The 15,727-nt window shown below is 35.3% G+C and overlaps 1 protein-coding gene across 1 annotated transcript; it reads left to right on the top strand.

The window, feature by feature from the left end:
- Window positions 1–367: 367 nt before the first annotated feature.
- On the top strand, window positions 368–1,956 carry LOC110676277. Its single transcript, XM_021843528.1, has 2 exons — window positions 368–832; window positions 1,230–1,956. Exons 1-2 carry the CDS (start codon window positions 739–741, stop codon window positions 1,589–1,591), a joined length of 456 nt encoding a protein of 151 aa, XP_021699220.1. The 5' UTR covers window positions 368–738; the 3' UTR covers window positions 1,592–1,956.
- The last annotated feature ends 13,771 nt before the right edge of the window (window positions 1,957–15,727 follow it).

Consider the following 15,727-nt stretch of genomic DNA (forward strand, 5'->3'; position numbering starts at 1 on the left):
AAGACGAAAATTAACTACTATTAAAACTATTCATGAAAATTTGAAGGCATAAAATATTCTATAGATAGGATACGAAGAATAAAAAATTGCGACAAATTTGGATTTGAGAATTACCCGGGATACTTGGAAAATTTTAAACTCTAGCTAGCATCGATTCGATAGTGTTAAGAACTACTTGTGAACAAACTGTTTGAAGCTCGGCAAGAAGTTGCACTTATATAGTTACATAGATCATTGTTGCAATATATGGGTTTAGTAGCTTTTAAAAAAACTCACTGCTGAAGTGAAATAAAAGTTCCAAGAATATAATCCATCTCAAAAACAGCAGGGAGACATTATGGAAACATTTGCAATTTCATTCTATTCAACAGATGTGATGTACGAGCTACATTAAGCTACATTATGTAATGGGAAGCCAACAACTGAAAACAAAAGTAAACCCACCTGAAACGGAAGCTCTCAACCTCTCAAGTGCAACCAACGCCCATTCAGTGCGGTGCAAATTGTTTTCATTTAAACGTGGTTACGTTTCTTCACAATTTTCCCTTTTCTTTCTTATGCAGCCTGGTGCCATAATATCTCCCTCTCCGTTGATTCGAAAACTATTCAAGTGTTAAATAATCTTCCAATGAAACCAAACAAACAAAAGCCTATAAGTACATGTTCCCAATGATCATAAATCGTCAAGTGATTAATGCTTGTATTTCTGATTGGTGACAGTGTAGAAAAAGTAGTAAAATGTTGCGATCGCACAGTCTGATTGCTGCTATACTGGTGATCTATGCCTACCTCATCGATCATTATTGCTGTCAATCGGCTGGGAAGATTCACGGTAAGTAGCATGATTATTAGGGTGTCCCAGAAAAAAAAATCGATGTTCGGAAATTCATGGTGCATTTTTAAATGTATTCTTTAACTTTATTGAACTTTATAAAAAATCGTTTGGAGGTTTTGCCAGATCATTTTATGGAAAGTAATATTTTTGATGAAATTTGTCATATTTTGACATATTGTATAGCATTTTTCAAGCTTTTTCTGATATTTCATTATGTTTTCATGGGCATTATTAGGCATTCGAAGATACCTAGACAAACAAAAATATATTAATTAAGCATTTCTTTGATTCTAGGATTGAGAATCATGACTTTTCAAACACTCATTTTTCACGGACACCCTAGTGACCTACCACTGAAGGGAAATCAATTTTGATCACTCGTCATCGATTTTAGATTTGATTGCTCATCATCGTGGAAACGGTGTTAGAACAGTGAACGGTGGTGTCGAAACTCGACCGATTTTGAATGCGAAAGCACCAATGCGAGTGACTCGGCAAACTGATGAAGACGACGATGATAAAGACAGATCGATGCAATATCTCCATTATGCCGCGAGGAGTGATGATGACAATCAATATCGTGATCACGATTATGACAGTACCTCCGATGATGGTTTTGCGGTGGAGAATCAACGACAGGCTGGTGTCACAGGGCCAGTGCATACCTACATCAAAACGGACAAAAATGCTAACTTCAAATGGGGAGTGAGACACTTTGCTGGAAAGCGGTACCGAGGAGAAAGGAGGTGGCCTTAGCTTTAGCAGGCCTACTCCAAGTGTCTCTCGATGGCCAATGGACTCAAACAACTCCGATTTTTATGTTGTTTCTTTTCATTGATGGCTATATACAAGTTTGTTATACACAGCTATTATAATTAATGATCGGTTTTAAGTATACATTATATGAACCTCAGTGATGTTTTGTGCTTCCTAGTAAACCATGAAGGCATCGAGTCTGATTTAATTTATTTATTTCTATGTGAGTTGCATTTTCCTCTTCCTGATCATACATAATAGGTTGTATAATTTTGGAGATTAATTTTCGCACAAACGCATTGTGAATTCGGCCGTCCCTTATTTTTTGAAAATACGTTCGTCATTGTAAAGAGCTCGTTTGAATAAGAAAAAAATCGGGTTAAAATTTGAGGTCCGTAAATTGAACGCTAAGTGGTCCCCCAATGGCCCTAAAGGTATCGAGTACGAAAAGCTTCTAGTAACACATTAACCTGCGCGTTGATAGTCAACATGGATGTAAATTCGAAGAACGCAATAACGAAATAAATTAAACAAAAAGTTTAATTCGAATTTAAAACTTAAGGAAGGATCACCCATTCATACTTTTTATACAAAACTCAATTACGGATAACTTCTCTGAAGTTCATAAGTATAAAATAAATAAGAACAGAGAAAAAAGTTATCCCTGCAAAATTGACGATTTAGATCATTGTGGACTCTAATAAGATTCAAGCAGACGTGACTCTTTGCTTTGCCGGTAAGATTAAAAAAGAACGGTCGTTACATTCAGATGGGGTCAAGTTCATTTAACAGGCTGCAAATACTCACCTCGCTTTCTGGCATTCCCACATCGTTGTCGTTGTCGTCGTTGAGCGAGAATTCCGTTACGCAAGGACAAAACTAGCCGCACCCGGTCACGTCACGATCTAGACAATCATTAGTCAGTGGGATTTTAAATTCGATATGCAAATAAGCTATCCGGCAATAAAGCACATTACCACGTCTAGGGCAACTCGCTTTTCCCACGGTTCCGAAATCATTATGCTCGCAGTGTCCTTCCAGCGAAGAAGTGTCCCGAATGGGAATGAGGTGCGTTATTCTACTTGCAAGGAAAAAACTTTTTCGGACCAAAACTGGCCAGTCCAGTTTTCCACCCTACAGTATTTTTTCACCCGTTTTGCCACCCAAAAGACCGGTTTGGACATCGTCCTGCAACATTTCGTCCCATAGGACAGCATTATAGCAAGAGATACAGAAAAGGGTTCTCCTGAGAAGCGAAGGGTGAGTGAAAAGGTCATCAACGAATTTGCTAAGGTGATGTCTTCGATGCTAGTCGAACATCCTTTGGTCGGATATGAGTAAAGAGAAGGATTACTTACAGTTAAGAAAAGGGTTGATTTCGTGGAAGGCACACAATCGGAAGGGTCGGACGCGAACATGTTTTGATTTTATTATCTGTCATGAGGATCCGCCAGATAAGTTTGATTGTCCTTATGACATACATTCAAGATGATCCATGTAAAAATATATTGCATTTTGCTCCATCAGTAACGAATCAACGAATAACAATAATCGCCACTTGGTGTTTGAGCAAGACAGGTTTGAGAAATATTTGAGTGATTCCAAGCAACAGCACCAAAATTTGGTAAATTTTTTAATTCATTTTTTTTCTATTGAGCTGAAACTTTGCACAGTTTTCCAGTTCCATCTAAATCGTCATTTTCCGATATCAAATCTTCAAGTTGAGTCACGACTAACTTTTCAAAAGGGTGTATGTGAAAATGGTTCAAAAATATTCAAAAAGCTGCACAGCAAAAACGGTTCGTTCGATTGTTAGACAACTAAAGAAACAAAGTTAGACAACTAAATAAAGATTCCAAAAAAAAAAAAATACACACAGTAAAAAAAATTTTTTTTTGCATTCAAAAACATAATTTTTAACACAAAAACTCAAATATCTCAAAACCCTATCGGAATACCAACGTAATTTTTTGAGGGAAAACGGTCCATTATATTAGCTATCTACTATAAAAATTTGGTGATGGTAAACCAATAAACAAAAAAGTTATTTTGAAATTGTTTATCGGCATATCGGTCTATTTCGCTCGAAGTAAGAGGGAGCATGGAGAAGAAAGCAATGAATACTAGATGGATAGGTACCGTAAGGGAACGGCGAGAGAAATTGGATTAGATGTTGAAGAGGGCATACCATATGAAACAGTATTACTTGAAACGTCACTTCCTTGTGGCTAACGTCCCCTATGGGAACGGCTTGGGTGTGTTTTGAGAATGACACTACCAAGACAGGCCGTTCCCTTACGGTACCTATCCATCTAGTATTCATTGCTTTCTTCTCCATGCTCCCTCTTACTTCGAGCAAAATAGACCGATATGCCGATAAACAATTTCAAAATAAAATCATCACGGTCGATACCTTTGTATGTAAAACAAAAAAGTTATGACATTTCAAACATGTCACAATTTTCACATTTAGTAGAAAAAAAATTTTTTTTTTTCGGTGTAAATTATTACGGGAACCGCAGTTTGTTGCTGATTTTATTGTTAAGGGCCTTGCGTGAATTAAACAAGTCGTTTTCATGTATTCATTAGTATTATGTATATTATATGTATAAATATTATGTATATGTATAAATATTATATGTATATGTATATATGTATAAATTAAAATGAATTAACAGATTACACGAAAATAAAATTTTTTTTACCAGGATATTTTTTTTTAGAGTATGATCGATGAGTTTCTAAATGTTATATATAAAATTTAAAAGTTTTGGATTTGGGTATGCGTTATGAGATCATGAAAACATTTTATTAATACTTATTTATTTATTTATTGTTATTCAATTTTTTTACAATATCGAACACTTTTGCATCATTATCAGTACAGTTCGAGTATAGTTTTGCTTTAATTTTATTTTCTGACAATGGAATGAAACAGTGAAATTTTTGGGTTCCTTGGATCGTTTTCGCGTTATTATATTGCTCGCTGAGCTCTAATGCCGTTAATTCGTGCTCTTCAGTAGTAGTAAAACAAAATGATAATTTTGTTAAATCTTCATCTTTTCTGCGATTCGCCCAATCAAATAGTTCTTTTGCAGTTTTAATTGGAAGCTCACGTTCTTTGGCTAAACTTGCTCTTGTGACCATGCGCTTTATGGTTCCTCCAATAGCATCACAAGGACCTTTGCCATGTGACGTAGCAAAGAAATGCCATTCTGCATCAATTCCGTACTTTGATTTAAATTGACATAGGCTCGAAAAATTCTTACGGTTTTTGTACTGCGATGCTGCTCCATCAGACATGAAATATATCTTTCTGATTTCTTTATCCTTATCAACGCGTAAAAAGTTAATCATTTTGGCAATGAAAAAATTTACAGATACTGAGTCGTGTCTTAAATCTTCGGAAATTACAATAAAACTAAAATGTTCAATTTGCGTACTTCCATTGAAATAAATAACGAATGGATGAATTGTAGCTTGTTGTACCTTCCAGTGATGGGACTGCACTTCATCTTGCAATACAAAGCTATAGTTTTCAGAAAAATCACAAATGACTAAAAATTCACCATCTTGTAATGTATTTTTCGTATTTTTTAAAAAGCGGAATTGCTCTGTTTTAATAAAGTCGTGAGGAATTAAACACAAAAAAATGACACAAACTCATCTACAGGTTTTACAATAGTTTCTAGTTCACACCTATCCGTGGTCACCCATTGCTCAAATGATAACTGATCAATATAATTTTCTTCAAACTCAGCGAATAAAGTATTTTCCAATGATGAAGAATCTGGACAATCCGAACAAGATCGTAGATAGCAATTTTATGTTGTATTTTCACACAAAAGACTACCAGTTAACATTTTAATATCCTTTGATAAATTGATTCTTTTCAAACTATGTAAGATTAGGCTAATATTTTCGTGTGTTGTGCACACACAAACATTATGTGTTCCTGAATTGGATAGAAGCTTGCATTGCCTTGGACGAAGGCTTGCAAATGAGGAAAAACGTACCTTAATATTTTCGTTAATTTCCTTGAAGCGTGTATACGTTTTTTTCAAAGTAGTCATCATTAATCGTTTTTGGATTGCTTGACGCTTTCCATCTTTTTTCACAGATACATAATCTTTTTGGCCAGGCATAGCTCTACTTACTTCATCGTCTTCAAAATATTGAATTATTTTTTCTTTTGTCTCATCTGTTAATGAAGTACTCGACCTAGCATTTTTGGTTGCAAGACAGTTATTTTTGAATTGTTTTGCCTCTTTTGCTGTATTTCTATTGGTTTTGAACTCATCAATGGCGTCTTGAATAGACCACGAGCTTGGCAGCATCGACAAAATCAATAATTTTTCTTTCCTTGTCGTGGCTAGATTCGAGAACCTTTCCTTTATATTCATAATTACCTCATCGTAGTCTGTATTTTCCACATCCTCAGGTCCTAATTTGAAGAGGTTTCTTCGTACAGCTTCGTTGATTTCACGGTATTTTTTCTCGGGATAATTGACGTAACCCATCTTCGTCCATTTAATCGGAGTCACTTTTATTCCAGCTATCCCTTCGTTGAAGCGTTCGATGTTGACCTTCTGGATGCACTCATCTTCTGATTGATTTGTTGAAACAGATGTCGCTGATGGTACCGTGGCAAGACTATCTGCACTTGGTACTTCTGGTAACTCCTCAGTTGTTGTCGGTGCATCTAGTAATTCCTCAGTTGTTGTTGTTTTCGAACTTCCTGCAACCTGATCCACCGATGATGTACAGATTGCCCGTTTGTCAACGTTTAAACGGCAGGACGTACAAATGCGTAAATTTGTATTCAATGTAGACATTGGAGCATAACCAGCCGCTTTCAGTTTATCTATGGTGCTTTCGGTGAGATTTCGTAGCTCTTTCGAACACTTTTTTTCTGCAAACGGCCTGCAACAGTTGAGAAAGCGACTACTCATGTTGCTCGTTAGATTTTAATAAACAAAATCACTTTTAAGTTTTTACTGACTAGTTTGGTGTCGTTTGCTTGACTGAAGAAAAATTTTACAATTAAATCTTTTATAACCATAGTGGTAGCAATTTGATGTTGTATTTTCACACAAAAGACTACCAGTTAACATTTTAATATCCTTTGATAAATTGATTCTTTTCAAACTATGTAAGATTAGGCTAATATTTTCGTGTGTTGTGCACACACAAACATTATGTGTTCCTGAATTGGATAGAAGCTTGCATTGCCTTGGACGAAGGCTTGCAAATGAGGAAAAACGTACCTTAATATTTTCGTTAATTTCCTTGAAGCGTGTATACGCTTTTTTCAAAGTAGTCATCATTAATCGTTTTTGGATTGCTTGACGCTTTCCATCTTTTTTTACAGATACATAATCTTTTTGGCCAGGCATAGCTCTACTTACTTCATCGTCTTCAAAATATTGAATTATTTTTTCTTTTGTCTCATCTGTTAATGAAGTACTCGACCTAGCATTTTTGGTTGCAAGACAGTTATTTTTGAATTGTTTTGCCTCTTTTGCTGTATTTCTATTGGTTTTGAACTCATCAATGGCGTCTTGAATAGACCACGAGCTTGGCAGCATCGACAAAATCAATAATTTTTCTTTCCTTGTCGTGGCTAGATTCGAGAACCTTTCCTTTATATTCATAATTACCTCATCGTAGTCTGTATTTTCCACATCCTCAGGTCCTAATTTGAAGAGGTTTCTTCGTACAGCTTCGTTGATTTCACGGTATTTTTTCTCGGGATAATTGACGTAACCCATCTTCGTCCATTTAATCGGAGTCACTTTTATTCCAGCTATCCCTTCGTTGAAGCGTTCGATGTTGACCTTCTGGATGCACTCATCTTCTGATTGATTTGTTGAAACAGATGTCGCTGATGGTACCGTGGCAAGACTATCTGCACTTGGTACTTCTGGTAACTCCTCAGTTGTTGTCGGTGCATCTAGTAATTCCTCTGTTGTTGTTGTTTTCGAACTTCCTGCAACCTGATCCACCGATGATGTACAGATTGCCCGTTTGTCAACGTTTAAACGGCAGGACGTACAAATGCGTAAATTTGTATTCAATGTAGACATTGGAGCATAACCAGCCGCTTTCAGTTTATCTATGGTGCTTTCGGTGAGATTTCGTAGCTCTTTCGAACACTTTTTTTCTGCAAACGGCCTGCAACAGTTGAGAAAGCGACTACTCATGTTGCTCGTTAGATTTTAATAAACAAAATCACTTTTAAGTTTTTACTGACTAGTTTGGTGTCGTTTGCTTGACTGAAGAAAAATTTTACAATTAAATCTTTTATAACCATAGTGGTAGTATATTTTTAGCTTTTTCGTGAGTATGTTCATGGTATGTACCTATCATGTTTTTGATGTTGTTGAAGTTACTCACTTTCTCCCAAAAATGATTAACAAAGTCTATTCTCTACCAAGGCGGGTCTATACCCAGGTGTAATCAGATTTTAACTTTGTGAAGAAAACCAGCGCCGAGAAAACCGACCTGCTTTACGTATACTAGATCACCTGGGTATAGACCCGCCTTGTTCTCTACGAGGTAAACTTTTTGCAGGTAAACTAGTCGTATACCTGTATAGAAAACTTTTTTTGTAGCTTTTGTCTTCAATATTAGATTTCTTATAGGTTTCTTTTATCAAAAGGTTTCAACACTATTGAGAGAATTTTTCTTCATTTACGTACAATAAAAAATATGACACTATCAAGACTTTAGATCACAACACTGGATCGCGTCTAACTTTCTAATAGATGCTATAATAGTTATGAATAATTAAATAAAATATCATGAAAACAACTTGTTAACCTCATGTGGTACCCTTAACAAAAAAATTCAGCAACAAACTGCGGTCCTAAAAAAAATTAACAATGAAAAAAAAAAAAATTGTGAAATATTTGAAATGTCATAACTTTTTTGTTTATTGGCTTACCATCACCAAATTTTTATGGTAGATAGCTAATATAATGGACCGTTTTCCCTCAAAAAATTACGTTGGTATTCCGATAGGGTTTTGAGATATTTGAGTTTTTGTGACAAAAATGATGTTTTTTAATGCAAAAAAAAAATTTTTTTACTGTGTGTATTTTCTTTGGAATCTTTATTTAGTTGTCTAACTTTGTTTCTTTAGTTGTCTAACAATCGAACGAACCGTTTTTGCTGTGCAGCTTTTTGAATATTTTTGAACCATTTTCACATACACCCTTCTGAAAAGTTAGTCGTGACTCAACTTGAAGATTTGATATCGGAAAATGACGATTTAGATGGAACTGAAAAACTGTGCAAAGTTTCAGATATTTTTGAAATGGTCGATCAGAATCGACTTGCATGCCTCCGTGGAATCCCTCATTTGCGTAATAATTTAAATCAAGAACATATAAATTGACACATTTTCAGGGGGTCTGGAAATCGATTGGACTTACAGCAGAGCTCTCTCCTACCTGCTCGGTGTGAGAGTAAGAAAAAGTAGGAGAGAGTGAAAGTCGATGTACATATAGATAAGTTGAAAAAAGGTCTGTATCGGTAAAGAAGCTACAGATCAACTGATTCCGGCACAGTAGTGGCCACGAGCACAGAGTGTCTTAAAAAAAAAATGACACATTTAAAAAGATACACCGACATGTTAAGGTGAAACAGTTTTGAATCAACTTCTAAGATTGCACTAAAACTTCAAGCATCCAACAACCGTGATCTTTTTATTTTGGCTTTGTGCACTAGCAGAAAGCTTAAAATAAGAAGATCAGAAACGTTTGCCAACTATTTCTCCAGTTTTGTGCCTTTGAAATCGTGAGTAGGGGCACAAGTCGGCCATTGTGCCGGCCATCTTTGGATTCTGGGATGTTTCACCTTAATGCTTCTAGTGGACGTAACATTAAACGCACGACCACGAAGCCAATTTTAGTTGGTTCGTATGTTAACAGCAGTATACTTAAACCACAAACAAACAGACGTAACATGATGAATAGCATAAACATTTCTTTATTTGTCCTTCGTTCGTAACATATTCCGAGACATGAAAATACAACACACATGTACTCAATCTTTGAATGGTTTATCACTACAACTCCTCCCCGTGGTTGTATGATGATTAAAATTAAGAAAGTTGGTGTTTTAACAATCTGAAGTAGATTTGCAATAATGCTTAGTATTTCTTCAACATAGCTGGGTGGTAGCCACTGAACGCATCATAGCCACCTATGACGCTGGGCGAGCTGCGTTACACGGTGCGCTGACACACACACATATTATCGAACTTGCTTCAACCTTCGATCTTTTATCACTAAAAGTAGTCAAAATCTGAGACGAGACTCGCGAAGACGGTCTTCTTTTTCTGTGATTGCTGAGTTTTTTCTTATTCCACTTTGTGTTTATACCAATTATACACATGCTGTTCAAATCCTCACATGAACCTCTCAGCAAAAATTATTGAGTTTGCATCACATCGAATCATAAATAGCCGTTTGAGGGAAATTTAATGCCAGCAAACGTAGCAGACATTAGAAATAATTAATGTTCTGCTTAGATTTATCAGCAACTTTGGAAAAAACTGCTCCGCCGACTGATGTTTTTAATAACAGTTTACTTTGAACACAATACTTTTCACTTTTTCAGCCATAAAAACGGTGGGCTGCATTTGACGTTTCGTGAGAGGGGAATCTGGGCTGCATATGACGTTGATATTTTTCCTCTTCGCGAGTCTCTCTCAGGTCAAAATAAGCCTGCGGCATATTAAAAAAAATCATCGGCAAAAATTTGAATAGAGTAGATTTGTGTATGTTTGGCCCTTCCCCATACATGGGTTCATAGGAGAATATTAGATTTATGTTGACTTTTAACGGCTTAAAGACCAATTTGACATATCTTTAACATGAATGAATTCTTAGATTAAGCATCATTTCCTACATACACTCACACACTATGACCAGCCCATGGTGGTATGCCGTATGTTATATAATGGAAATTTCACTTTTCACTTCAGAAAAGCTCATATGAACGCTTTGTATTCTTCTTTCTGAATTAATCAGTAATATTTTAAGTATGCGGCATAGTCTTTAATAAGAAGTGAATACACATGGCAGTATAGGCTGTATGCATGTGCTTATACGCGCTAAAGTTTTGAAAGAGAGTTCACTATAACATGATTAACAGTAAAAGGCTTATATAGCTTATATTAATGTGGTCTCAAGCTCATTGTGATACAAGTTTTGTGCAAACACTAATCTACTCAAAAGCAATGCTCATATTATATTTGGGGTTTGAAGTGCCTGATTTTGGATAAAAGGGCTAGATTACTTCGGATCGACATGATGTCATCACTCCAATTATTTGTAATAAGATGAATAATAAATGATGCGAAGATAACAAATCGATCCGACGTTATCACGCACTTTTATTCACAACTTCGCACTTAAGGAGGGCACATTTTGCAAAATAGACACAACCATTATGATAACCAAGGTATTTTTGATAATGCGGGTAACTTCAATAGTGCGGGATCCGCAACGTACTAAACGAAATCACAAACATTATGTTATTCAGTTAAGAAAAACGAATGCAAAAGTAAGGAGTATCAGTGTGGCACTTCATCTCGGAGCAGTTTTCGTGCAAATCGAGAGTATTTGAGGCTTTACACTCGAATATTAAAAAATGATGAGATTTTTGCACTTTCAAAACGCTCACAAACAATCTGTTTTACGATCACTATTTGATTAGATTATGGTGATTATATAACGAAGACACACCTCAAATTTTCAAGAGCACGAGACTTGAGAACGAAACAGCGCTCCGCGTAGAAAATCTATCCCAATGGTCACCACCAGCAAGCAAGCAATTCGATTGGTTTTCAAGGTGAACTGTTGTCAGATTCTCTCGTCTTGTGCTTGAAAATTCAAAGTTTGGCTTCGTTTTATAATCACCTTATAATGAGTTCGGTACGTATGCTTGATGACCTATCTATAGTAGAACATGATTCCGGTATCGAACCTCATAGCAAAAAACAGATTTACAATTTGGAATCATTTGTTATATAGTTAGTTGTTGAAATAACTAATAGTTTGTTGTGGGTTTTTATGTGCTTATCTACTCATTATCAATGTTACCCCATTATCAAAAACTGACTTTTGATGTATGAAAAATTATAGATTCATTCAGATCGAACCATTGTGCAATATTTCATGCACAGCTAAGAAAAATGTTGTAAATATAGGTTTATTTTCATGCACATATTTGGAGCATCAAAATAAACCTAAATTTCAACGACCAATCCATTATTTTTAAATCGAATTCACATTAAATTTACACGATTGTGTAATAACCAAGCATATTTAGTTGAAAATTGAATGTATATTCATTCAAGTTTACATGATGTTGTGACAATACACGAATTTGATTTATTTTTACAGTAGACTTCAGTTTACATAACATTGAAATTTAAATATTTTTGTCTGTGTGTGCAATCGGTAACTAACGTACCAGTGCTTGTTTTACAAATAAAAAAAACATATTTAGATTGTCTCTCAAAAAACTATCAACATTACCATAAAATGGGTAATATTATGTTATGTATTTAGTTTTAAGTAGGTGCATGTGACTAAGGATATGTCAATGATGTGAGGTTTTAGCAAATGCACCAAACCAGCGGTGGCAACATTTCAATAGAATTCTGCATGAAAACTTTACAAATATTATATTATATTGTTACTCATACAAGAAAATATATTTATTTTCACATTTTACATTTTATGTATAAGACCCTGCATATGTAACGATATTTTACAATATTTGTATGCGTTCTAGTTTTGGATGAAAAAATCTTTCAATCAAAACAAATGTGAATAATAAGACCTGCTAGAGTGAAATACCATACAAAATCGAAACAGTACATTGCCCTATATAATTGTATAGCTGTTTATTTTAATGGTTGTATGTAATTATATAATTGTCTGCTATCTTAAAAAAGCTTCATGTTCAATAACGAACTCCAACGATTTCAATTATTCAGTAGAATTGAAAACATTGATGGAAATTTGATAAGTTGTATTATGTTTACCTTAATAAATTTATGTAAAAACTAGTGGTCCCGGCAAACTTCGTCTTGCCATCTAGTAGGCTGTTGAAATACGCAATCGATTGTTCCATACAAAATGACAGTTCCGTTCACGCTCGTTTTTCCAACTTTCCCGAAGAATGTCCTGAATTTTTATACACACAAACATGTCGGAACCCTTGATGAACAAAACGGAGAAAGAATCATTTAAATGCGTTGACCAGTTCATAAGCCATTTCGTGACATACAAACACCATTTCATTTTTATTTATATATATGCGATTTCGTTAATAAACGGCATACCACCATGGGCTGGTCACATTGTGTGAATGTAGATAGAAATTATGCTCAATTTGAAACGTCTTGTAATCAACTCGTAATGAAGAAGTATTTGAGCTGATGCAATGTATCAAAATTAGTGTAACTCTAATATTCTCCTATGAACTCATATATGGGAGAAGAGTAAAAATACAAAAATCGGGTTTTTTCAGTTTTTTGCCGATGAAAGATTTTTTAATATTCCGCAAGCGTTTTTTGACTATCAAGGCTAACTTTTAGTGAAAAAAGATAGGAGGTTCATGCAAGTTCGATAATATGTGTGTTCCAGCACACCGTGCGTTTCATGATGCATGCTTATTAGTCTGGGACACGGTTATATGAAAAATTTAGATTCTCGCTCCAGTCCACTTTTTGGATTGCAGCTCGATCGGTGAAACTATATTTTAGCGCCAGCCGTTCAAATTTTGTATGGGATTTACTATGGAAAAACTTACTTTTGCAAAGAAAAATCGCCAGAGGTCGCCCATTGTGCTCTATAAAATTTCTGAGCACAGATCTCGATAAGTATTTCTACGATGAATAACATTGCCGAAGGCCGCAAAGTAATCCGATGCTTGTGAAAAAAGTTATTAAGCATAGACTATTCGGAAATTTTGCCCGATTTTGTTATTATTGTTATTCCTTTACGTGTTAATCAACGTCACCTTGCCAATAGGTTTTCATTAAAAAACTTTTTTTACAAGTGTCAGATTGTTTTGCGGTCTTCAGCAATATTCTTCATCGTAAAAATACCTATCGAGGTCTGTGTTCAGAATTTTTATAGAGCTCAACGGGCGACCTCTGGCAATTTTTCTTTACAAAAGTAAGTTTTCCCATAGTAAATCCCATACAAACTTTGAACGGCTGGCGCTAAAATATAGTTTCACCGATCGAGCTGAAATTTTGCACAGTTGTTATGGGACCTATATGCAATCCAAAAAGTGGACTGGAGCGAGATTTTAAATTTTGTCCCACACTAATGCTTATATGTGAGTGTACAGGAGTGCTTATCTAAGCCTAACTTTCAACTACTGAAAGGTTAATGAAAATGAGCTTCAAACCGGATACATCCTTCTGCAACTATGTTCATTAGGGTATTACCTAGTGAATTTGTTATTCTGAGCTCAATTGAACGCGATTAACTAGTGTACGGAACGAAACAGTAGCATAGGGTCAATTTTCAATATATTTGAAACGAATATTCCATACAAACTTCGAATTGAATGCGCCAGCTGGGGAAGCAACCAAATGAGATGAAATTTTGAGAGAGCTTTTTTCTTACCCTAAGGCACATACCTAAGGGGTGCCCCGTTGAGTTTTACAACTTTTTTGTTTAAGGGCCAATCTAATGACGATTTTCGATGTCATGCACTCATGGGTGAAGCTAGAGGGGGCAATGGCCATGCCTCCTTTCCTCTGTACGATTGAACAATACTACTACCGGAATTAATTTTGTTTTGAATTCTTCTTGTCTCCAGTACTCGTAATTATACAATAATTACGTCATGATAGATTATAAAAATTTAAAGAATCTACCAAACAATCAGGCTTTTTAAAAAACATCTTGCCAGAAATTATCCGAAGGTTTTATCGGGCTGGAGATATGCATGGAGTTGACAACGAATTTCATAAGATCTCGAGTATCAGTAAATCATGCTTCGTTATTTAGCAACCTGACAATTATTGATTAAAAATGAAAAACCGATTTGCATACAGCCGAGTTTATGAAAAGGAAATTAGGTGTGTAGGTTCATTTATGAATTTCCCTAAGAATTTCTCTAAATACTACTCCAAAAATTATTCTATGGAACCCTGATGAAACTTTTTTTTTTTAACATTCAGGTAATAGTTCAAAAATTATTCCGGAAACATATTGAGTACATTGAAGATATTTTTCAAAGTATTCGTTTAACATCAAATTTCTTCATGCGTTTTTTCTTGAACCTCGTCTAGAAACAATACTCGAAATTCCTATACAGTATTTTTTTTTTTTTTGAAGGACTGACTTCACTTTATCTCCTTGTTACACTCATCCGGGGTTTTCCTCAGTAATATCTCAAAATATTCTTTTAAAATTTGCTCTGCAATGTATCATTGGCAATCTGCCTTGAATATCTCCACAAGGTCTTGAAATGATTCCTTCAAAATTACTTTTTGTTGAAACTTGCTTAGAGAATATAAGCTTTCATTGAAAATAGAAGCTAGGGCTCACAAAAAAAAACTTTCGATAACATCAAAAATCCTCTCAAAGTTGTCTTGAAGACTCCTTCAGAAAAACGTGTAATTTTACTTTTGAAATTTTTGCAAAAATGCTAAGATTATTGAAGGGTTCTTACAGGAATCATCTAACGAGATTTTTCAAGAATTCGACAAGGAATTTCACTAAGATCATTTTTAAGCATTTAATCATCCCATCTTCTTCTTTCTGGCATAACGTCCCTACTGGGACAGAGCCTGCTTCTCAGCTTATTGTTCTTAAGAGCACTTCCACAGTTATTAACTGAGAGCTTACTATGCCAATGACCATTTTTGCATGTGTATATCGTGTGGCAGGTACGAAGATACTCTATGTCCTGAGAAGTCGAGAAAATTTCCAACCCGAAAGGATCCTCGACCGGTGGGATTCGAACCCACGACCCTCAGCTTGGTCTTGCTGAATAGCTGCGCGTTTACCGCTACGGCTATCTGGGCCCCAATCATCCCATATGCATTGGAATAATTTCAGAAACACAAAAAATACGGAAACTAAAAAAAGTTTT

Source organism: Aedes aegypti, chromosome 2, assembly GCF_002204515.2.
Source record: "Aedes aegypti strain LVP_AGWG chromosome 2, AaegL5.0 Primary Assembly, whole genome shotgun sequence".
In the NCBI taxonomy this organism is placed as follows: Eukaryota; Metazoa; Arthropoda; class Insecta; order Diptera; family Culicidae; genus Aedes; species Aedes aegypti.